At 40.7% G+C, this 25,063-nt stretch overlaps 1 protein-coding gene across 6 annotated transcripts in view; it reads right to left on the bottom strand.

The window, feature by feature from the left end:
• DENND2A (DENN domain containing 2A) overlaps positions 1 to 25,063 on the bottom strand; it is a 2,268,767-nt gene that overhangs the window by 1,421,893 nt on the left and 821,811 nt on the right. For all 6 annotated transcript variants that reach the window (XM_044088248.1, XM_044088247.1, XM_044088242.1 and 3 more), the window contains one exon: positions 6,184 to 6,305. In XM_044088248.1, coding sequence (XP_043944183.1) covers positions 6,184 to 6,305 — 122 coding nt within the window. The remainder of the gene's footprint in view (positions 1 to 6,183; positions 6,306 to 25,063) is intronic.

Genomic DNA, 25,063 nt, shown 5'->3' with positions numbered 1-25,063 from the left:
CCTACAATAAGTTCTGAAACAGCATAACAGAAGTCTGACAGTGAAAATGTCTCCTTTATCCTTATGACTCCAAGAACCGAATACCTAATTGGAGATAGCAACTTTAAAGCAAAGCTCCATTACTCTGGAGTACTCCCACTTGAGCTTGTCAATAAAAAATAACTAATGTACTTTTAATGAATTTCTATCCAACTACTTGGCTTTAGGGGTCAATAGCTACTTGTTTCTAAAGCCATGTGTGTATTAACTACCCTGTATATACTTTGTTTTTCCTCCCCTACAGATAAAGCATGTATAGCACCAAAGCTGCAGTTCACTGAAAATGTGGGAATGAGTGCTGTACAAATATATGTAACTGTACATGCACTCATGTGACTGCATATGCATGCAAGTGCATGACTGCATATACAGTTACATGACTGCATATATGTAATTCTATATGCAGTCATGTAAATGCTACCAGAAACTGTTGTTTCTTTACTCATATATACTCTTACATAGATCATTTTGACTAGCATAATGTTAACCTTGTATTCAGCAAGCCTGCTGGTTTAACAGATTAACAAAGTAAAATTAAAACAAAAGAGGAAAGGTCAATGTTGTTTTAAAAGAGGCTCAGGAAATAATTTTGGTATTATATTCTATATTCACATAGCCTCTACCCTTTTCTACAGATGCATAATATAGAAATAGTCTCCTCACACGTGTGAGCCTGTATTTATGTTGCAAATGCAGACTAGCCAAGATACAACATAGAGCAATAACATATAAATAAAAGACGCCTGTGTCATCTACTCCACCACCAGTCTTGGCTTCTTTCCTTTTCAGTAATGTACAAAATCGTTTCTACTCTCTTGAACTTTCCTACATGTATATGGATTTATTAGGCTGAAAAAAACAGAGGCACTTCTCTTACAACACATCATCAGCTTCCAAGGGCACCAATGACTACTTGTTGATAACTTTCTGTGAGCTTATTTACCTTCAGCAATGCTGCCCACCTGACTTCCAAAACTGGGGCATGTCTGCTTTGCAGGCACAACCGTTTTACATCAGCTGCCCTATTAAAGAGCAAGTCCATAGCGTAAGGCTTTCATAAACTGTGGACAACCAAGAAAGGTACAGACTTCCCCAGGAAAGGAATATCTGCAACCCTCACTAGAGATTTTTATCTTACTTGAGATACCCCAAGTATATCCAGATATGGGATCAAAACAAAACAGCTCTCCTGTTCACCATCACTAACTGTACCAGAAGGATGAATACAGGATGACATACACTTTTATTTTTTATCTTAACTTTTCCTGTGACTGGGCTCCTCTACTCTGCTGTCCCCACCATTTATTTTACCTGAAGTGTTACTAATCTCATCTTTTCCACTCCTTTCTGCTGGCTGATCAGTCCAATCATGCTTTCATTAACACTCTGCTTCGCTAAACATTAATAGCATTCCAAAGCATTTATCAGCTCTTCTACAATGCTTAAAATGTTTAGAACGTCTTGCTTTACTAGTAATGTTCTGCTCAAATCTGCTGTCACTGTCAACTTTATCACCACTACCTATTACCCTCCTCATGTTCTCTCCTCCCCATTTATCTACCTCTTTGCACATAATCCCTCTTCTGTCTACCACATTCTCTTCTACCACTTGGTAAACTTTCCTCTTCTCAGCTTAGTTCTACATGATTTATAAAGTCTCACTTTCTCTTCTCCTCACTTAATCTCCACCTTCTGCTATTTCATGTGTGTAGCCATCAGACTGTATACCCCTTTGAACAATGGGTTCATCAGCTAAGAGTTGTAAAGCAAAAACATAAATACAGTAGCCTAAAATAGTTAATCGAGTTAACAAAGGAAGCAGCCAGTGAAATATTTTACCTGAAATAAAAATAAAATAAAAAACACAACTACAATAGTGCAAAATAGTTAACAAATTAAGCAACCAGCAAAATATTAAAACACAAATTTGCATTTCATTTACAAAACAAAATACCAATACTAAGATTAATGTACCATGTTTATTCTTTTGTAAATAGAATACAGTCATATTTTAATTCATTCATATTTTTATGAAGAAAACTATTTTGCTGGTTGTTTCTGCTGTCACTTCAGTTATGTTTTTTTGCTATACAGCTCTTATATGACCTTGAACCTTGTGTTCAAAGGAGTCTGTAATCCAAAGAAAACATGCATTAATAAAAAAAAATACATTAATCCCACATCTATCAAGTGCAAGCAGTCTGTATGGTGCTAGCCTGAATGAATCCTTTAATTACCTGCATTATGAGCTACATCTAAACTTTGACTAGGTATGCCTCTGATCCTTAACATAAGCAAGCAAAACTCTTTTGCTTTGAAACTCATAAAAATGGTTATATTAACTGTCTAACTTCTAATTTGATTTGATTAGCAGAACTTTAAAACAAATTTAGCAGAGCTAACGACTCACTAGTTAAGGCACCAATCTCATATCGCATGTGAATTTTACGTTGTGTAAATAAATGTAAGTTCTTTACATTTACCCCCTTCTGAGTGAGCACTGGTTTATTACTCCTATGTATACATGAATTCAAAGCTTACTGGCAGCTTTTCAGGGGCTCTGAATCTAAACATTTTAAAATGCTGACATAAGGCCAGAATCATACGAGGTACTTTATACACAAGATCATCAGACATTCTGCAACTTAAAGAGTTCTTATCTTTTGCCATAGATGGCATGACAGAGAGACAACATTTTGTTACTAAATGTGACATGCAGCAAGTTTAGTTTTTGCACAGAATTGTTGTTTTGTATGAATTTCTGTACAAAAGATAGACATCTTTGTATGCGATAGAAAGTAATTTCGGTGTGCTTCTCTGAGCATAGAATTCTGGTACTGACCACTATGGTAGCAGCTGCTTAATTTGCTATAATGTATAGAAACATATGCATGAACATTCAAAGAGGCTGATGGAAGAAGGACTGCACTCTACAGTGTCGAGTAGGTACTCAAGAGTTGAATCTAGTAATTATGGAGCCGTCCCTCTCCATTCTTGCTCTGTCCCCTCTTCTACCTACTATAAGCATCCTTATACCTCTCCATACTTTTCTTTAAGCAAGTGTCACTAATGAAGCCTTGTTTTTGGCATTCACTTCCAAAAAATAAGGGAGGAAGTTGGGAAGATGGAAGAAACAGCAGAACTTTCTAGGTCATTAGGAGACAAACATTTTCTCTTGCAGCAGGACGACGACTGGGCAGAATCTTTCTGTACTGATACAGCTGCAATAACTTTCTCCCCAACTACTTTTTGGGAATTTCTATCTTCATTTGTTTTAAGCAAAAGCATCACAGGTGTACAAATTCCCACTAGAAAACAGCCTTCCTTCCACATTTCTGTAACAATGCATTACAAGCATGTAAGAAGTCAACAAAACAACACTTAAGGAGATAGGTTCTTAAAATCACAGCTCCTTGATTCAGCTGTGTCAGAAACAATTTCACAGAAATACTAATTGTCAAAAATTAGTAGTATTGAACAGTCAAACACCAAAATGAGGCCTTCTCTCTTGCACATGGTGAAATCTTGGAAATGGACACTAAAAAAGCATAAATAAGAAAACCTGGCTTACAGCCCTTAACACCATTGCGACAGCTGGATGTTACTTTTCCTTTATGCATATTTGCATGTCTCTTATGCTTGATGAAAATCTGGCCATTGCTGTTACTATACCCGTCATTATGACAATTTGACTGTTCAAGACCATCATTCATTAAACAATTTAGTTAATAATAAGAACATTATCAGTAATACAGACAATGGTGGTGCAGTGGTTGTTTTAAATACAACTGATTATGTTAAAGAAGCAATGATTCAGTTTAGTAATAGCATTTACTACCAAAAAAAGTCTACTGATCCCACTTTACAAATCAAATTAGATACTGGTTTTTGCATCATGCAACTTTAGAGTATTAGCAGCCAAAACTTTGTACTCAGCTTATTGCAACTGAATCTTTGAGACAAAGATTTTTTTTCCTGTTACATAAAATACATTAAACTCAGACTAACCCGTATGTAAGACCTATAGTCGACATGGTTCACTAACAGAGCCTCTTTCACAATATTTGGCACAGTATCTTTTTCCCTTGCTACCTTAGGTGTATTCACAATTGTAAGATATGACACAATTTCTATAATTTATACAAGTTGTGCAAATTGAGCAAAATTGGATTCTTTACAGTTTGGATGTTAATGCTTTATTTAAAAGTATTACACATTAGGTGGGTATTGATACCATTGAATACTGGTTATATTAACCTCAGTTATACAGTCCTGGTTCCAAAACTTAATTTTCCATTTAGTTGACTATATTTTGACTAAATGTGTTTTCTTTTCTGGCAACCAGCATTAACTACAATCTGCGGGACTACAATGGAGGCTACTTTCGCCCTCATGAACGCAGACATCTTTATCTCTTATTTAGAAGACATGCTTATACATGAAAGCAGCCATAGTATTTTTCTTTACAGTACAGACATGTAGTGATGTCACTTACATGACTGCTGGCTAATTTGGTCATCAGATACTATGGATTTAATGGAATTTGCTACATATTTAAATGAAAACAAGGAGGGCATAGAATTTATGCTTCATTTTCATTCTACCACTCTTTATTTTCTGGATGTCACCATTACTAAAAATGCTGATGATAGTTTAGATACAATGCTATTTCTCTAACCATATAATAAAAAAGTTGCTGTTAGCCTCTAGTTGTCATCCTAATCACATGATTATAAATATTCCTAAAAGTCAAGTTACAAGAATTAAAACATATTTATTCCACCAATATGGAATATGAAAATTGTTTTGATGAATAGTGATCAGATTTAAAAATATTGGCTATCACACTGACAATATTTTAAGGCTAAAAGCAGATTATCAACCTAGACAATCATTATTTCAATATAATAAACACCAAGTCAATGATATATTTAAAATTTTGCTTATTAGTCCTTATGCAAATAATAGTCATAAAGTTATACAGCTTATTAATAACTATCTGATTCACATATTAATAAATGTATTCCTTATACTTGTTGCTTTATTTACAGATGTGGCAAAACATTAGCAGACTTTTTTAGTTTCTATAAAAAAAATATTTCAAGCTATTATTTAATACTGTTAGTAGGGACAGGCCTATTGGCTGTTTCAAATGTGGAAACTGTACATTATATGTTAAACAATTTATAAATTGCAGAACTGAAATGATTACTTATATGGCTCTTTTACATGTCAATCTTTTTATAAAGGCAAAACTTTTAAGGCAGTTTAAGTGTAGAATTTCTGAACATATAATTGATATTCTCTGTAAAAAACAATATAATGCTTTACATAAGTATACTCTTCAACATCCTGCATCTAAAATGTTCTACCGACAGGCAAGTCAGAGGCAACTGATACTCACCATGGTAACGCACCTGTCCATGACTCCACAGTTTTAGAGAACAGCACAACAAAAAGGGTGGGAATCCATGTGGAAAGTCAGCACAGATTCTGGATTTCATGTTTTGCTCATGTATAGGATCACAGTACATATAATTTCCTACTGAATTACATACAGTGCACTGACTCAGATATGATTGATCATGACAGGTAATGTGTAATGATGGATAAGATTTGGGAGAGGGTGGCTCTACTGTAGCACAAGGTTGATGCATCAGAGTTACACATTTACAATAAGATCCCATTTTCAGCAATATATTACCACTACTAGTATCATAAGGAAGAGAAGTCACACATATGCATAGTCCACACACCTCTTGTCTGCAAAAAATCCTGACATATTACCTTCCAGCCAAATGCAGAGTCCAGTGTGCATATGCAGGCAAAGTCTCTCATTTGGCAAAGGAATGCTCATGTACTACTATTTTTGCATACACCTATATTTACACAATGAAATGTTGGTGACAGACGTGCCTAGTCTGGAGGAATAACTTAAGCACTGGTTTCATGCTGTTAAGATGGATTACAGGTGACTGTAGAATGTTCCAGAGATTCATTCAAAGTACCCCAATAGCGAAGGTTAACTAAAATGATTTTAGAGCATGATTTAGATTTTTGCATTTATCAGTCAGAAACTGAATGATTATTTCTCACACAAAAGTGTTTCTTTGTCCCCTCACCCCACCCAAACAATTTACATACCTTGGTTGGAGTTTCAGGTGCAGAAAGTACAGGTGATCCTGGGAAAGATGGAACACATTTGTTCCCCAAACATCGTCCATCTGGTTCGATATCCTCATATGGGTTTTCTTTTGAAGGAGGATCTGAGAAAAGAACACATTTTAAGCCATAAATCCAATGCCTCTTTAACATAATCCAGTGTATTTAAAACTGTTAAGCATTAAATATTTATACAATCAAAAAGGTCTATGTCACTTCGTCGCAGGACCACATTATTGAAACCCATATGGTCGAGACCATATGGTTGACAGTCTGGATAGCTGAACCATTCTGAGATCACAGTACTGTGGGTATTGGAGATTTGCCATTTTCCCCACTGCAGTGCAATTTCAGAGTTGGTATAAATAATTAGCAGCGGGTATAGAGGTTCAGAGGGGCTTGCCCCTTCAAAAACATTATTTGTGTTTTTGGTAGGTATATGTCAGTTTGTCAATTAAATGCATCATCAACCATGTTATTTCGAACAAATGGATTTTGATAATGCAGTTGTTCAATAAACTGATATAGATCCGATCAAAGGTGACACAAGCCTTCCACTATGACTACGGATAACATTGATTTACTGTAACACAGAAACACACCTTGTAAACTCAGACAATGACTTTTCTTATCTTTGGTAAAAACAGAACTTCATCAAATCCAAAGTTTCCAATATTCTCATACTAGCATTACTTGTTTATCTTTGATTATCTCTCTCTCTCTTCTCTGTCTCTTAATTTTCTTGTTTCTACATCCAGAGGATTCCATGTGTTAATCACAACTGCTGGTATTTTTGCTGTTTCTTTTTTTTTTTTTTAACAGATTTACCGATTTTCAAATATAACCAAACAGTTACATAGAATGTTTACAGACATTCAACTTAAAGACAGAAGAAAAAAAAACTAAACAAAACACGACTAAAGTATTTACAAAGATGTCCACAATTAGATACTATATAAACCTTAATTTACAATGGTGATTTCATGAGTAAACAAACTCTTTATCTAATAGAACTTTTAACTTATTCCACATATGATATAAAAGAGTTTTTCTAAAGGATATTGTTTTAATGGTCAATAATTCAACTCTCAAGACAAAATTTTGTTTATTTTCTAATTATTTTATATATTTGTGAGTTTGCCTTTAATAGGAAATTTATGTTGTGTGGACACAGTTAAATAGTTTAATAATTTAGGTATAGATTGTTTTATTAATGGGTGACATTAGGTCAAGTTTATTTAGAATAAACTGTCTCCAGGCTTGTATTTTATCTGTTAGATAATCTGCAGATTTCACTTCATCATTTGCCATTATCTGGAACCAATACAGTAAATTCTTATCTTTAAATAGCATCATTTTTGTAAGGTCAGAAGAGGTTATAATTCCCTATGTGAGGGCAATAGGAGAGAGAAGGGAAAAACAGGCCTTATATGCTGGGAGTTTATAAATAACATTTCTAAAATTATTTAAAAGAAGTGACACAATTAGATTTATATGTTTGAGGGATATATGTAGTGAAAAACTCTTAACAACCATATAAATGAATTATTTACTGTTGATAATTTATGAGTATTTGTAGTATATGAATCAAAAGATAACATCTCTAAAATGTTTTTGCATTTAGCTGTATAATCTGCATCTTTTAACAGAAATATGTATTTAATTACAGATGAAATTCAATATAATTCCAAGACTGGTAGACCTATTGTCCCACTAGACCAATCTCTCAGGTGATAAGCTAATGCCAATCTAGGTTTGTTTGAGAGCCATAAAAACTTTAAGCTCAATGAATTTAAATTATTTATTATTGATTTAGGAGGAAGTAATGATAATGATTGTATAATATATAATATTTTGGAAGTATTATCATTTTGGTAATTGGAGATCTCTCTTCCATTGTAAAGGGGAGTTTATTCCATTTACTTATATGATTTTTTACAGTATCTAAACTTTGATTGTAATTAAGATGCATTATATCTTTAATGTGTTTAGTTAGCATTATTCCCAGGTATGTTATTTGCTCTGATTGTGCTAAATATTTGACAAACTTATCTAGTTTATAATTATTAGGATAAATGGGGAGTATTTTTGTTTTATTGTTATAAAAATGAAACCTGATTTTCCTTTGAAATTTTTCCATAATTCTAAAAATAGCAGCAATGGAAGCATTACTTCCATTCAAGGTAATAAGAATATCATCAGTGAAAAACTGTATTTTAGGAGTCACATTAGGACTTAAGTTAAAACCCTCAACATCTCATTCCATCCTTACTAAATTGGCCCATGGTTCCATTATTAAAGTAAAGAGTAAAGGGGACAGAGGACAACCTTGTTAGGTCCCTTTGAAAATTTGTATATTTTGTGAGATATTAGTGCCTATTTTTATGTAAGCTTGACTTACTTTGTAAATATGTGAGATAAGGTCAATGAAGTTACTAGAGAAATTTAATTATTCAGTTAGTAAGAACAGATAATCCCAATTAACAGAATCAAAAGCACAATTTATATCAAGCCTTATTAATGTTAATTTTTTAAAAATGTTTAGCAGAATCAGTCAGTGTTGTAATTCTTTTTATGTTATCATATGCATTTCTATTTACAATAAAGCCTGTCTGATCTTCATCCACCAAGGCACCAAGGATGGAAGATATTCAGTCTATCTGCATAAATGGACATGAACATTTTGTAATCAACATTTAATAGAGAGTCTGGTCTACATGAGGAACATTTAGAAAGATCCTTATTAGGTTTTAGTATAGCAGACATGAGGGTATATTTCCAAGAGGATGGGCTAATGATGTTATTCTGAGAGATTGAAAAAACTTTGTGTAGTAAATTTAATGCAACTTTAGGCATTATTTTATACATTTCAGGAATGATTCCATCATTACCAGGAGCTTTAAAAGATATTACATAAATAAACGTATATAATATACATATAAAACTAGTTAGATTAACACTTTGGTGAAAATGTAAAAACAATTGAAAAATAATTGACCTTTATATAAAGAACCTTTATGTAAAGAACCATCCCTTTACAATTTGTTTGTGTCTTTCAGCTTTTCCCGGTTAGGGGATCACCACAGCGGAACTCTGGTCCACTAATGATTGGCAGTAGAGTTTTACGTACTGGCTTGCCGGGCCTAACGCACAACCTTCAACGAAGGAATGCCCGTTCACGCATGTCGCCACACAGAAGACACACTGAGAATCGAACGGGCAACATCTAACTGTGAGGCGACAACGCTACCACAGCACCACCACCGCATTATTGCAGAAAAGGTTTTATGGTGACATAATCATTAATCCCTGACTCCCTAGTGGCATCTGTCAAAATTTGCCATAAACTCTCCCTTTTCCCTAAAAGCGCTTTGTGGTTGCCCCCACAAGGTAAAATGTTTATGTAATATCTTATAAGTATTTATTAAAATAATATATAATCTGATTTATTTTATTTTATTTTAAATACAAACACCGTATTTTAAAATACAAACATCTTAAATCAAAATGCTGATATATTATGCTGTCATTATGCAGCAATGAGACATATGCAATGGCATGTAAACATTATTAGATCAGTCGCATTTTTTATGTATTCACTTTTCATTAATATATTACTGTACATTAAATCAATGTTTTTGTTTAATGTAATGAATTTTAATGAATACATCGTAACATATTTTTAAATAACAATGTTATTAAGTACGGAGAGATTTTTTAAATAGATACACTATTACTTTAAATGTGGAATCAATGAGTGCTTTGGCGCCAAAAAGTTTTTAAATTAAATAATGTTACAAGAATGATTTGTTCTGAAGTCTGCATAGGCAGATGAAAGCGCTTAACCAGATTGTTTGTATGAGTTATCAAAAAGTGTAGTCTTTAAAACAATAAATTTTCCATCAACCCTGTTCGAGTCCTGTTCACTCGCTTTACTTTAAAACATTAGACGATCGGTTTCCGTCTAGTGGATTGTGTTTACGGTGTTGCTTCTGCTCTTTTTTGTTTAATATAAAACTAAAACACATTAATGTTTTGCTACTATTGTTTGAAACAAATCTGAAAATATTGCTGTGGCCATTACTTTTTAAAACAATCAGATATCTAAGATGTACACAGTCACCAAAGTGGCTGTATTTCATGGGCATGGGATGCTTTTTTTGGATGAAGTAGCTGACCCTGCTGTTGTTTGATTAAGTTAAATAGTCATTAATTTGGCTTTGCAGGACTAGTGTACATTTGTATAAAATAAGGTAGAATACTTTAATGAATTAATTAATACTTTAATTGAAATACATTACTATGGACATAATTTGTACCACAGTCAGATAGCTGAGGTGTTTGCAGTCAACAATAAAGTAGATATAACTGCTGGGTATGGGAGCTGCCTATAGGTTAAAATGACTAACTCTACTGTCATGACTCCATAATAAGAAGTTATGTCTTACCATAACGTTCCATGTTAGTTGTCTTCTTCTCGCCTTCTTTCTTGCTGGATGGGTTCGGAGCCGATCCTCGGCTCCGACTCGGCCTATACTATAGCTCGAGAGCTATTTTTACCGGCTCAAGGCAGCCCTATATCCCACAATACCATGCGCTAACTCCCCAGATCTCGTTTGGAAGCTAAGAGATAGTATAACCAATAATATTATGATAATAATATTATAACCTTCTTTTACTAGAAAGATTACCTGCTAGTAACACTAAGAATACCAGGAAAAGACGCAAGATATTGTATCTCCAAAAAGGAAGGACCCAGAAACTCGAGTCTGTCCAGGCTAGGGGGCAGGAGGGAGGGACGCAAGAAAGAAGGCGAGAAGAAGACAACTAACATGGAACGTTATGGTAAGACATAACTTCTTAATGTTAAGTTGTCATTCTCGCCTTCATTCTTGCTGGATGGGACAGCGTCCCTAGCATCTTGGTCTTGGATGGCTCAATGAAACAGACTCCTGAGTACAGTGGAAAGTACAGTTTTGTACCTACCATAAATGTAGATGTTCGAGTGCTAATACAGCTGCAGTCATTACAGATGGGTTCTCCTGCCGTCAGGCGGGTCCTCGGTCGGCCGAATTCCAAAGTCTAGGTCTGGCGTCGGTTGTCGTCGCCCTCTTCCCTGACGTCAGTGCGACAGGGGTATAAAAGAACCAGCCGACGCCATTTTCTTCAGTCTTTCTTGCCCCAGATGTCAGGTGCCCCCAGAAGGAAGGCAATACATAATTTTATATATAATAATGCAATGCAATATAATCAAAAAACAGTAGTTGCAAGAAAATACACCATAAAAGAATAACCCAATCAGGTTGTATGAGGAGGTGTTAGCCACTAAGCCTGTCCCAAGATGGGAAGGAGGGAGGGAAACCTGGACTGCAGCTGTATTAGCACTCGAACATCTACATTTATGGTAGGTACAAAACTGTACTATGTTCATCGTGCATACAGCTGCAGTCATTACAGATGGGTAGAATCCCAAAGCTACGCACAGGGTGGTAGGCACTTGGTAGGCACTAGTTGGAACTGGGAGAAGCCAGAATGCCCTGCAACACTGCAGTGGCAAAGCCTGCTCTAGTTTTGGAGTACAAAGGTAGGTGGTAGTGTTTAGTGAAGGTATGCACAGAACTCCAAGTGGCTGCCTCCAAAATATCTTTGGTAGGAACTCCTCTGAGGAAGGCTGCAGAGGTAGCTGTGGCCCTTGTGGAGTGGGATCTGATGCCTGCAGGTACAGATTTACCATGAAAAGAGTAACAAAAACGTATGCAGTGGCCTATCCATTTTGAAATTGTCTGTTTGGAAATTGGCTTCCCTTGAGCTCCTACAGCATAGGACACAAAGAGTTGTTCTGATTTTCTGAAAGACTTTGTTCTGTCCAAATAGTAACGCAGCTGTCTATGGATGTCTAAGGAATGTAGCAGCCTTTCCCCTTTGTTTTGAGGGTTAGGGTAAAAGGTAGGTAAGAGTATGGCCTGATTTAAAGCTACCCTGGATATCACCTTAGGCATAAATGACGGGTTGGTTCATAGGGAAACCCTGTCCTGATGGAAGATGATAAAGGGCTGCACAGCCATGAGGGCTTGTAGCTCCGAGACCCTACGAGCTGAGGTAATAGCCAGAAGGAAAGCTGTTTTCCAGGACAAATATTGCAAAGCTGTTGAGGCAGCTGGCTCAAAAGGAGGCAAGGTTAATTTTTCTAGAATGTAATTAAGATCCCAAGCAGGGATTGGTTGTTTCCTTGGAGGTCTTATATTCTTAGCCCCTATGAGGAACTGTCTTTAGAGTGGGTGAGAGAATAAAGGTGGATCAGTGTTGTATTCTGCAGAAATGGCTGAGGCATGGATTTTGATGGAGGAGAATGAAAGTCCACTGCTTAGCAGCTCAGCTAGATACTGTAATATTTGAGGCAAATTCAGTTTTCCAGGATCCTGGCCCTTTTTCTCATTCCAAGCGCAAAACCGTTTCCATTTGGTGGAGTAAGCTTTTCTAGTAGACGGCCTTCTGGCCTCCAAAATGACATCCTGCACCTCCTTGGAGAGTAGGGTCTGTTGTGATGTTAAGGAATCTTCCATGCGGCCAGATTGAGTGTTTTCAGCTGACTGTGAAGAGTTTTGTAGCTGTGCTGAGTCAGAAGAAGAGGCATTAGAGGTAGGGTCCATGGAGGAGAATGTGTCAGGCTCCTCAGGAGTGGGTACCAGTGTTGTCTTGACCAGTCTGGAGCAATCAGTATCATCTTTGGTCTGTCTGCTCTTGCTTTCAAAAGCACCTTGGGCAGTAGAGGAAGAGGTGGGAAGGCGTAAACTGTCAGTGCTGTCCAACTGAAAGAAAGGGCGTCCACTCTCCAGGCCTTTGGATGAAATGTCCTTGAGCAGAATTTTGATAATTGATGATTTTTGTGGGAGGCAAAGAGATCTATGTCTGGCCTTCCCCACGCTTGGATTATCTCTGTAAAAACTTGAGGATGCAACTTCCATTCATGTGGATCTGTCATATTTCTGCTTAGATTGTCTGCCAGCGTGTTTTCCATGCCTGGCAAGTACTGTGCTTGAAGTTCGATTTGCAACTCCAGAGCCATGTTCCAAAGTGACATGGCCAGCCTGCAAAGGGGGTATGAATGTGTTCCTCCTTGTTTGTTTATGTAGCACATTACTGTGGTGTTGTCTGTTCTTATCAATAGTTGACCTGGATGCAGAAGGTCTTTGAAAGCTATAATAGCATTTATCACTGCTAGCATCTCCTTTTGATTGATGTGAAGGTGCTTTTCCTTTTGAGACCATTTGCCCTGAATGCACCGGTCTGTCATGTGTGCCCCCAGGCGTAGTCTGAGGCGTCTGTTGTGATGACTTGATTTGCTTGAGGCTTGCAGAATGGTAGACCTGTGTTTGTCTGGCATGCTTGAGCCCACCATAGAAATTCCTTTTGCAAACATGGAATTAGTGGTATTATTGTTTCCAAACTGTGGCTGTGTTGAGACCATAGGTTTTTTAGGTACCATTGAAGTTTCCTCATATGCAACTTTGCACATGGGATTAGTAGAATGCAAGATGCCATGAATCCCAGAGCCTGCAGGATTTTCCTTGAAGTTAGCCTGGTACAATTTGCTAGTGTCTTGAAGTATTGAGTTAGTTGCCCCTGTTTTTCTGGCGTAAGATAGGCCATCTGGGTGTTTGTGTCCAAGTTGGCACCCAGGAAAATTATTTTCTGAGATGGCGTTAGCCTGGATTTCTCTTTGTTGACTGTGTATCCCAGAGAATTCAATAACCTTGTTACATAAGCCAGATGTTCCAGAAGTATGTGTTTGCTGTCCGCTTGGATCAGGCAGTCATCCAAATAAGGGCATATTTGTATCCCTTGAAGTCTGCAGTAGGCAATTACTGATGCCAGGCATTTCATGAATACTCTGGGCGCAGTAGATAAGCCAAAGGGCAATGCAGAGAATTGACAGTGGATTGAACCTGCAAGAAATCTGAGGTATCTTCTGCAGCTTTGTCTGATTGGGACATGCAGGTATGCCTCCTTGAGGTCCAATGTTACCAGCCAAGACTCCTTGCCCAGCATGGGAAGAAGCTGCTGTAAAGTGAGCATCTTGAATTTTGGTACGAGTAGAAATGTGTTTAGGATGGATAAGTCCAAAATGAGTCTCCAATCTGTTCCCTTCCTTGGTACCAGGAATAGTCTGGAATAAAATCCTTGACCTTGTTCGTGAGTAGGTACCTCTTGAATAGCTTTCATGCCCATGAGCTTTGAAATTTGTATTTGAGCCTCTGCCCTTTGATTGTGTGGCAGGTTCGGCATGCCTCTCATTTTTGGAAGGGTGTGAAAATGAAATCTGTAGCCTCTGTTTATAATGTCCAGGATCCATTTGTCTTTTGTGACAATATGCCAATTTTTTGAAAATAATGTCAGCTTTCCTCCTAAGGGTGCTGCCATTTGAGCCTTGCTTGGCATGCAAAGGGGAAAGTCATTGGGTTTGTTTCCTGTATTGCTGTGAACTATCTTCGCCACCTCTTGGTGTTGGAGTTTGCCATTGTCTGCCTCTATACGATCCTTGAGATTGTCCTCTGCCCCTTGGGCGCCTGTATCTACCTCTTTGGGGCCTGTCCGTGGCTGGAAAGGACCAATTTTTTGAAGGCCAATTTCTACTAAAACGTGGTGGTTGTACCTGTAGAAAATCTTTAACAGTTTGCATAGATTTAGCTTTTTTTTCCATTTTCCTTAGTACCTCCTCAGCATTAGCACCAAATAATACATCATTTTGTAGAGGAGCATCTAGTAATTTAGCTTTGACATGATCAGGCAAGGTTTGTTCCCTAAGCCAGGCATGTCTACGTATGACTGATCCTGTAACAGCAGCTCTACTTGAGGCCTCTAGAGCATCATAACCACATTGTATGGTGTGCTTACCCACTTGTTCTGCACTATGCATCATATCCTGCAACTCCATCAAATCTGGTTGCTTAGGTTGTGACATTTTATTTTTCAATTGTGATAACAGAAACTGTTGATATTTAAGCATATGGAACTGACAGTTTAAGGCCCTCATGGCCAGGGTAGCCGAGGTATATACTTTTTTTCCCCACCTTTCTAAGGATCTAGAATCTCTCTCGGAAGGTAATGGATTCTTAGCAGTAGAGGCCTTCATTCCCTTGGGGCCCTGAGAAATGGTTTCTGGGTCAGCAGTATGGCTCTTGTAAAGAAATTGGTGTGAGTTAGGAACTCTGTAGTACCTATCAGGCTTGACTGGGGCTGGAGGCAGGGAATCCGGATTAAGGCAGGCCTCCGAGTAAACATCATCAACTATGTCCAAGACAGGAGGTATCGCCAGAGGTCTGTGCTGAGGTAGCAAAAGAAATTCCCTAAGCCTTTTCTTGGAATCTGAATAATCTTGGCCTTCCCAGTGGAAGTGTTCCCTCAAGGTATGCAAGGTTTCCCCGAATGAGAAATCCTCTGGGGGGGATACAGAAGGAATGGACTCCTCTGCATCGGAATCTTCAAAAGGGGAGTAAGAATGTTCCTCCTCATCAGAATGCTCTGAAATAATGGAGCCCTGATCCGAAGAGGGTGATTCCTCCTCCACTCTGGGTCTCTTGTCTGGTGGGGGTTGGGAACCCCTGATAAGAATAATTAAATCCTCAGCCATTTTAAGCATCTGCTTTTTAGGCATGGGGCCTGGAGATGGGCCCTGTGCAACAGGTCTCTTGGAGTGCATGGCTGATTTAGACTTAGTAAAGGCCTTGATGGAAAAGGAAGAGGAAGGTCTGAAGACACCATGGGTGGAGGTAGACCTGTCCACATTATGAGGCTCAACACTAACAGTGGCTTCGGTAGCTGTAGTCAGGGTGTGGGCCGAGGAACCTGCGGCCTCGGTTACAGAGGACACCGCCAGAGAAGCGTCGTCGGTAGTCAGGGGCTGCGTAGGCGCCTCGCTGAGAACCGGACCATGTGTAGTCGGTTTTGGCGTGGTGTCGGTGGAGGGCGCGGATCTCGCGTGTCGGTCCTTGTCCTTGCGTTTTTTGGACAAAACAGGAGTCGGAGTCTCCGATGACATTATATAGTTAAAAGCTTTCCCAAAAAAGTGCTGGGCGAACTCCGCCCGACGCTTAATAGTGCGTTTACTGAAAGTAGCACAAAAGCGACAGCCCAAGACATCGTGGTCTGGGCCTAAACAAGGTATACAGAGGGAATGGAAATCCTTATGTGGTATTTGCTTCCCACAAGAAATACAATTGTTAACTTTGTCTGACATCGGACTGAGGCAAGAAAAGTTTCCCCAACGGGGTACTTAGCTTTAAAGAAGACTTCGGTTTCCAAATTTTCGTAATTTCAGGAGCTGGCCGACCGGCACTTGCGAACTGCTTCTGCTTCGGGCACCGCGCGGCAAAAAAGACTGAAGAAAATGGCGTCGGCTGGTTCTTTTATACCCCTGTCGCACTGACGTCAGGGAAGAGGGCGACAACAACCGACGCCAGACCTAGACTTTGGAATTCGGCCGACCGAGGACCCGCCTGATGGCAGGAGAACCCATCTGTAATGACTGCAGCTGTATGCACGATGAACATCCAAAATCAGCTCTATTTCTGGAGGCTAAGTCAAGCTTGTAATGAGCAATAAAAGTATGTTTGGAAGCCCATGTAGCTGCTGCGCAAATGGCATCTAGTGGTAACCTTGCTTGAAACGCCGTTGAAGTTGATAGAGCTCTGGTTGAATGAGCCTTAGGCCTAGAGGGAAGTTGCCTGTGCCTCAACTCATAGACCAAGGTAATAATAGATGTCAGCCATCTGGAAAGAGTAACTTTCGAAACCGGAAGCCCTTTCTTGCCTGCCGCATAAGAGAGAAAAAGCTGGTCGGACTTTCTGAATTGTTTTTTCCTATCTAGGTAATACCGTAATTGGCGATGAACATCTAAGGAATGTAATTTTTGTTCAGCCCTGTTGGTATAGTCTGGGAAAAAGACAGGTAAATCAATAGAGTGATTTAGGTTTGCTTCCGATAACACTTTTGGAAGGAAGGAAGGGTTTGTCCTGAGAGTTACCCTGTCTTTATGAAAAACCAAATAAGGAGGACGGACAGACAAGGCTTGAAGTTCCGAGACCCTTCTGGCAGATGTTATAGCTACTAAAAATAGCGTTTTCCAAGAAAGAAGTTTGAGGGAACAAGAAGCTGCAGGTTCAAAAGGGGGCAGAATTAGTGAGGTTAGAACTAAATTCAAATCCCATTGTGGAGGAGGATCTTTTACTGGAGGTCTGAGCAAAAAGATGCCCTTGAGAAAAGCTTTACAGAGTTTGTGGGACATAATATTTGCTTCTGAAAGTCCAACATGAAAATTAGCAATGGCCGCTAATTGCACTCTGATAGTGGCCGATGATGACCCAGAATGAAAAAGCTCCGCCAGAAAGTCCAGAACCTCATGAATGGGTGCATGGAAAGGATCTAAGGACCTAGTTTGTGCCCAGTGTGAAAAATGCTTTCATTTACTAGCATAAGTCTTCCTAGTATTGGACTTATGGGAGGCCAGAATGATATCACGAACAGAAGAAGAGATGAGGGGAAGCCTGGCTATGGCTGGAAGTGGAGCAACCAAGCTGTGAGGTTGATGGAAAGTAGAGACTGATGCAGCTTGCCCGTGAGGTGGGTCAATAGATCCAGAAGGGGTTCCAGATGCCAAGGTTGTTCCAGTAGGTATTTGTGCAGGAACGGGAACCAAACTTGTTGAGGCCAAAAAGGGGCAATGAGGATCATTTTGGATCTCAATGCGATTGCTTTCTGAATTAATTGCGGGATCAATGGAAAAGGAGGAAAAGCATAAAGAAGACCCCGGGGCCAAATGTGAACAAGAGCGTCTCTGAGGGGTTGGCCTGGCAGAGGAAAAAGTGTGAAGAAGTCAGGGCACTTGCTGTTTTGGGGAGTTGCGAAAAGGTCGCAGCAAGGCTGGCCCCACTTCCGAAAGATTCCGTCTGCTACCGCTTGATTTAGAGACCACTCGTGAGGCATGAGGATAGTTCTGCTCAATCTGTCCGCTATGACGTTGGACTTCCCGGGGATGTGCGTTGCTATCAGAAACCGTTGAGATGAAATCGCCCATTGCCAAAGTCTGAGTGCTTCTCGATAGAGGGGATAGGACTTTGTTCCGCCCTGCTTGTTTATGTACCACACCACAGACATACTGTCCGTTTGAATTGCTATAGTTCCTGTGGGAAGAGAGCTCTGAAGGGCTTGCAACGTCAAAAGCACCACCCTCATCTCCAGGACATTTATGTGCAGGTGGCATTCTGACTGTTGCCAAGTGCCCTGGACCGTCCTGCCCTGATAATGCCCCCCCACCCGATCAGGGAGGCATCCGTTGTGACAGTGGCAACTGGAGGGGGGAGAACAAAGGGTCTGCCCTGAAAAAGCTGAGGGGAAACCATCCACCATGAGAGGTGTCTCTTGCAAGATGGGGTTATCCAAATGTTGTGGGTCATTGGTAGCTGTTGGAAGGACCACTGAGAAAAGAGCATCCACTGAAGGAGCCTCATGTGGAAGCGGGCTAATGGGAGTAGAAGAATCGCCGCCGCCATGAGGCCCAACACTTTCAATACTCGGTTGAACTGGACTTTGTTGGGCTGAAAGAGGGGCTGAATATTCCATCTTATGTCTGTCACTCTCTGGGGTGGTAGTGTTGCAGAAATTTCTGTGGTGTTTAATACGGCGCCTATAAAGTTTATACATTGACAGGGTGACAAGGAGGACTTTGCAAAATTTATAGAAATACCCAGACTGTTGCAAAGCTGAATAGTGTAATCCCTGGCCATTATGAGATCCTGTTTGGTGGTAGTGGAAATGAGCCAGTCGTCTAAGTATGGAAACACCTGGAATCCTTTCTGTCTCAGGTGAGCCGTGACCACTGCCAAACATTTGGTGAACACCCGGGGGGCTGTGGTGAGACCAAAGGGCAGGGCTCTGAATTAAAAATGACTGACTCCAAGCCGGAAGCAGAGAAACCTCCTGGAGCGTCTGTGTATCTTTATGTGGTAGTACGCGTCCTGGAGGTCTAACGAGCACATCCAGTTGTCTCTGCCCAAAAAGGGTAGAATGGACTGCAGTGTTACCATCCGAAATTTTGTCTTTAGCACAGATTTGTTTAACCTGCTCAGATCCAAAATAGGTCTCCAATCTCCTGTCTTTTTTGGTACCAAAAAGAACCTGGAGTAAATTCCGGATCCTAGCTGATCTGCTGGGACTGCCTGGATGACTCTTTTTGCTAACAGCTTTTCTATTTCTAGCTGAGCCTGACCCCTTTGCGCGGGTGGTACGTCTGGTAGGGGTTTTGGCAGTTGTACCGGGGGGATGGTAAAGGGGATTTTGTAACCCTCTGATATGATCTTCTGTACCCATGTGTCTTGGGAGAGGGATTGCCAGGCTTCCGGGTACAGAGATAATCTTCCCCCGACTGCCTCCGAAGGCGGACAGTCGGGCAGCTTCTCAGGGATGCTGAAAGGATTGGTCAGGAAAAGATTCCCTAGAACCCTGGTTTTGAGGACCCCCTCTGCCCCTGGGGCGGCGTCTGTTGTTATTTCCCCCTCTGCCTCTAGGGGGAAATTCACCACGTGCGGCAGGTGCGACTCCCTGGGGTTTGCGGAACCACATCTTTCCCCCCTTCTGTCCCTTAGGATAAGGTCTAGAAGACGTGGAAAAACAGACTCCCATGGCAGAGAGAGTTTTACCATCTTGCTCGCATCTGGTGAGGGTATTCTTCACCTGAGGTTCGAACAATTCCGAACCGTCAAAGGGGGTGTTAGTGAAGGACGCCTTGAAGGGATCGGCAAAGTTACAGAGTCGCATCCAAGCGTGACGTCTCAACGCAACGCCTGTGCCAGCGGCCCTACTCGCTCCATCGGCTGCATAAGAAATTAGCTGCATGGAGGAGTTAACAATGGAGTTCAGGGTAGCCAGCTGAGAGTTTATTTTGTCCTTAAACCCCACAGCAGAAGGATCCTGTACCGTTTCACCCAGCTCTTTGAGCAAGTCTCTCTGAAGGCGGGTGAAATGACATAAATAGTTCAGCGATCGCACAGAAAAGGTCGCTGAAGCAAAGGTCCGCTTGCCGTACCTGTCCATGGTCCTGGACTCTTTGTTAGGAGGATGAACAGATACAGAAGGATCAGCCAATTCCTTCTTAGTGGCTGCTGCTTCCATCATAGCATCAACTGAAACACCTTTGGTGAGAAAGGATTTATCATCTGGTGCAGAAATAAATTTAGAAGGCCTCCTAGGGGTAGGTTCCATTGAATCAGGAGCTGCCCACGCCTTTCTAGCCACTACCTCCATTAGTGGGTCGAAAGGGGGAGACACCCAGGAGATGGAAGGGTGAGATCCAAAAGCGTCAAGGTAAACTGACTCGTCCTCGGAAGGTTTGAGAGTGGACCAATTTCCCCTCTGTCTTAGGATTTCCAGGATGTCTGAAAAGGAGACATCCTCAGAGGGGGATCTGGGGGAACCTTCCGACTCATCCAAGTCGGTGTCCGACGTGACAGACTCGGGGGAGTCTATGTGCTTCCTCTTGCACTTTCTTTTCCTAGGGGGTTCCTCTAAAACTTCAGGGGAGCCCTCAGAAGAGGAGGAGACACCCAAGGTGGGTACCCCACACTTTGGATCTCTGCTGACAGGTGCAAGAGAATGGCCAGAGACCGTAACAGGCATTATGGAGGGAGGAGCCGCAGAACTTAACCTTGGAGTGGACACTGGGTCCAGCACACTCCTCATCACCTCGAAGGCTCCCCTATCAGACACCAAAGGTAGCACCGGCTCCGAAGAGACCGGAACCGCCCCCGGAGCCGACAGAGAAGGCTCCGAGAATGATGTCGGGGCCGAACTAACCAGAGCGAAGCTCCGAGAGGGAGAGCGGGTCGGACAAGGGTCCGATGCCACTCGCCCCCTCGGAGCCAACAATGGAGTCCCGGCGCCCGGACCTCTCCACGGACGGAACCAATGAAGAGGTCGGAGCCGACGACACCGGAGCCAAAGGAGGAAGTATCGGCTCCGACGTAGGCAAGGTCACGGTTCCGAGAAACTCCGGCTCCGAGCTCGAGAGATGAGTCGGAGGAGGAATAGATAGTTGTATCGAAGGAGCCACAGTCTGGTGAGATGGGCTCTGGAGCATTTGGGCCAGTGCCTGAGATTTTATGAGTCTACTGACCACCCTCTCAATGTCATGGTCAGAAAGCCTGGATGACCTCGATGAATGAGTCCTATGACTCTGCTCCGATAAGAGATGGGACCTCGGAGCCGATCTAACGGACTCTAGAGAAGGGGACCTAGAGCGCTTGCTCGCTGGGGTCGGCTCCGATGATGGTTTCGGACCAGAAACCACTTTGCTCGCCTCGGAGCCAGCCGGAACTGAGGTCGGAGCCATCTCGATAACGCCAGCCCTTGACTCAGAAGCTGGAGCCGAGGGTTTGGCGGTTTATGATGACTTCCCCGAACCAGACTTGGACGGGGAGTCATCAGGCTTTAACAAGCCCCTTAGAATAAACTTGTTACGCCTTTCCTGCAGGACTCTTGAACTAAATCCGTGACAAACGGAACAAGAGTCCTGCAGGTGTAAAGGCCCCAAGCAATAGACACAAGAAGTGTGACCGTCTGTCAGAGACATTTTCTGACAGCACGAGTCACACTTCTTGAATCCCGAGACCTTAGTGTCTTTGGACATAGTCCTGACCACAGTACAAAAAACACAGTCAGTCCACACACACACACTCGATTTAAAATTAAATATAAAAATAATTAAGGGAACTGACTAAACCCACACACACAGATAGTAAGGGGTGGGGAAACTGAGGTAAAGCCCGTAGGCCCAAGATAAAAAATTAACTAAAGAAGGGAAGAAGGGCTACAAAAAAAAAGGGGATTCAAGAATAAGGTAATTAGTAGGGACCTAGACAATGGTAACTACTGGAAAAAACTACCTGAAATAACAAGTTTAATTAAGTAAATCTCCTTACTGACCTGAGCCGGTAAAAAAAGACAACCTCGTAGAGAAGCGGCAAACGAGATCTGGGGAGTTAGCGCATGGTATTGTGGGATATAGGGCTGCCTCGAGCCGGTAAAAATAGCTCTCGAGCTATAGTATAGGCCGAGTCGGAGCCGAACCCATCCAGCAAGAATGAAGGCAAGAATGACAACTTAACATCAGACATTAATCTGGTTTTGCAGGACTAGTGTGCATTTGTATGAAGAAAGTGGCCATTTTTAAAATCACAGTCAGACAACTGTGATGTATACAGTCAATAAAATAGTTGTAACTGATGGGTGCAGAGAAAGTCCTTGGATAAAACTGACTTGCCTTTCCTGTTGCTTCATCACGGTTCATCATTTACTGATCCAGCTTGGCAGGAGTAATACACAATGAATCACGTTTGCTGAAATTAGTGCAAAAATGCTAATTTCTATGATGTATGTATGTGGAGGGGGATGGTGCAGTGTATCTAAGTGTAATAAGTTGGCCATTACTTCTTTGGTGGGCAGGGCAGGAAGTCTCTAACAGCAACTGGTCACTGGTACAGTGATGCATCAAGTAGCTTTGCCATCTCATAAAGCTTGGTTTTCGCATTGCAGACTTGGCTGTGATTCTTTATGGAGTTTCATATCCTCTCTGTCTCTGTGTGACTTTTATCCATGTGCTCTAGTTTCCTCTAGTATCCCAAAAACATACTGTAGGTGAACTGGCATTCTTGTAGGCAAGTGTACAGTGTGTGTGTGTGTGTGTGTGTGTGTGTGTGTGTGTGTGTGTGTGCATGTGTGTGCTTGGGTGTTTTTGTGTAGTGTGTGTGTATATATGTGTGTGCTGGGGTGTTTTTGTGTGTGTGTGTGTGTGTGTGTGTGTGTGTGTGTGTGTGTGTGTGTGTGTGTGTGTGTGTGTGCAAATCTTCTGACAGACCTAGCTAGTAAGGGTCAGTATGGGTGGGAATGTAAAAAAATAATACCGGCAGGATTAACTGTGGTGACGCACATTATTGGGTACATACATAACTCTTCTCACCAGAAGTAATAAAAACGGACATTTAAGAAGTACTTATCTTTCAAAAATAAGGCATAATGTAAATCCCTGCATTGTTCATTGGATTGCAAATTGGCAGTCTAATAGATCCCAAGTTGTGAAAGTTGCTGGTTCTTTTTCTGAATGTAAAACTGTAACTAATGGGATGCTACAGGGATCAGTTGTAGGCCCTCCCTTTTTGACATTTATTTTGCAGACAACCAAAGTGTAGTTGACCAAGTTTGCTGAAGATTGCAAATGCAGCAGTGTAATTTGCTCATCCACTGATACAAAACAGCTTCAGCAAGGGCTGGAATATGCAAATATATGGTCTATCAGAAAGAGTCTCAAATTAAACAACAAAAACTGCAGCACAGTAGCATTTGGCAGAAAAGTTCTTCCCTCCTTATATGTCATAAATGGCACTCCTCTTCAGACAGATTCATAAGAAACCTAGGTACTTATGTGGATAACTCTCTATCACTTGATCATCATGTTTCTACCATAGTCAGGAAGTCCTTCTATCTGGCTCAGATGTTTTCAAGGGAAACTCTTCAAAACGAAAATAAATTATCATACCACTATACTCTTCCCTTATCAGACCTATCAGTGAATACAGTGGCTTCTTTGGTATATACAAGTCCATACCTACCATTTAATTGGAAAGACCTCAAAAATTTCTAACCAAGAAAATTAAAGGTCTTAAATATTTCAACTACCCTAATACAATAGCATGACTCTCATTATATTAAATAGCCTACAAGCTACTGTGAGGTTAACTGTGTCTTGCTTTTTGAGTCCTATTTGACCAGGTCCTATTTGATATGCTATTTCTTTACAAAACCAGCAGCTCTATAAACACCTGCACTAAGGACCTAAATCTTTACCAACGAATAAACAAGACTCACTGGAGACATAATTCCTAACTCAATGCATTCCTAACCATGGAATACGTTATTACTACAGGTCAAACAAAGAACTGCTTGGCTACCTTTAAGGCTAGTCATAATGACTGGATAGGTGGACACAAACTTACACCAGACTTATCATGTATAGCCTTGCTCAGTTTGGGAGATGAGCATTATTAAGTGCTTGAAAAGGGTCTGTTTAAAGGTGTAAATGGCTAGGCACCTTAAGGTCCCCAAAAAACATTTGCTAGTATTTTCCTATGTTATTATAAAATCCTTCACATAACAGCTAGACCATTAGAGCTTCCAAAGAGTTGGTGGTCTACAGACTCCTGGCTGTATAAGGGATTTTTTGACACAAGCTCAGTAGACAGTACACCATCCTCAAACTTTGCCCTAGCCCACATATAATCTAAAGTTGTCCCTGCTCAGACCTGTGCACAGAAGGATGTTACAGCTTGTATTTATTTACTTATTTGTATTTGTTTCCAGGGTATAGCACTGATCTCCATGGAACTTTTTCAAAGTCAGCCCAGGAGCATTGTCTGGTTAAGTGACTTGCTCAGAGTCAGACAGTTAGACAATGGAAGCTGAGACAATCAAATCTTGCACCTTGTATAGGGTTGAAGAAAGTGTGGTCATTATTTCTTTTACTGTCTTCATAATCAAACCTGAGAAGTAAGCACAGAAAGTCGCTGCAGCTTCTGTAGGTGCAGAGTACTGTCTACAAGTTTAAATATATTACGCTGTTCACTATTTTTTCACTTTCTTCACCATCTAACATCAGACATGAATACACGTAGGTGTCTTTTGGGGTCAAAGTAAGGAGACATAAAATGTATATGTGTCTTACAACAAAACTGAAATATATTACTATGGTCACTTGTTTTCACTCTTGACCCAGTCTAACACTAGATGAGTACATATAGTTTTTGTCTGTCTTTTTGGG

The sequence above is a fragment of the Protopterus annectens genome, chromosome 11.part0 (assembly GCF_019279795.1).
Source record: "Protopterus annectens isolate FY-2018-M chromosome 11.part0, PAN1.0, whole genome shotgun sequence".
Taxonomy (NCBI): Eukaryota; Metazoa; Chordata; order Ceratodontiformes; family Protopteridae; genus Protopterus; species Protopterus annectens.
Note: the sequence above shows the minus strand (reverse complement) of the source record. Positions and strands in the feature narration are given on the sequence as shown.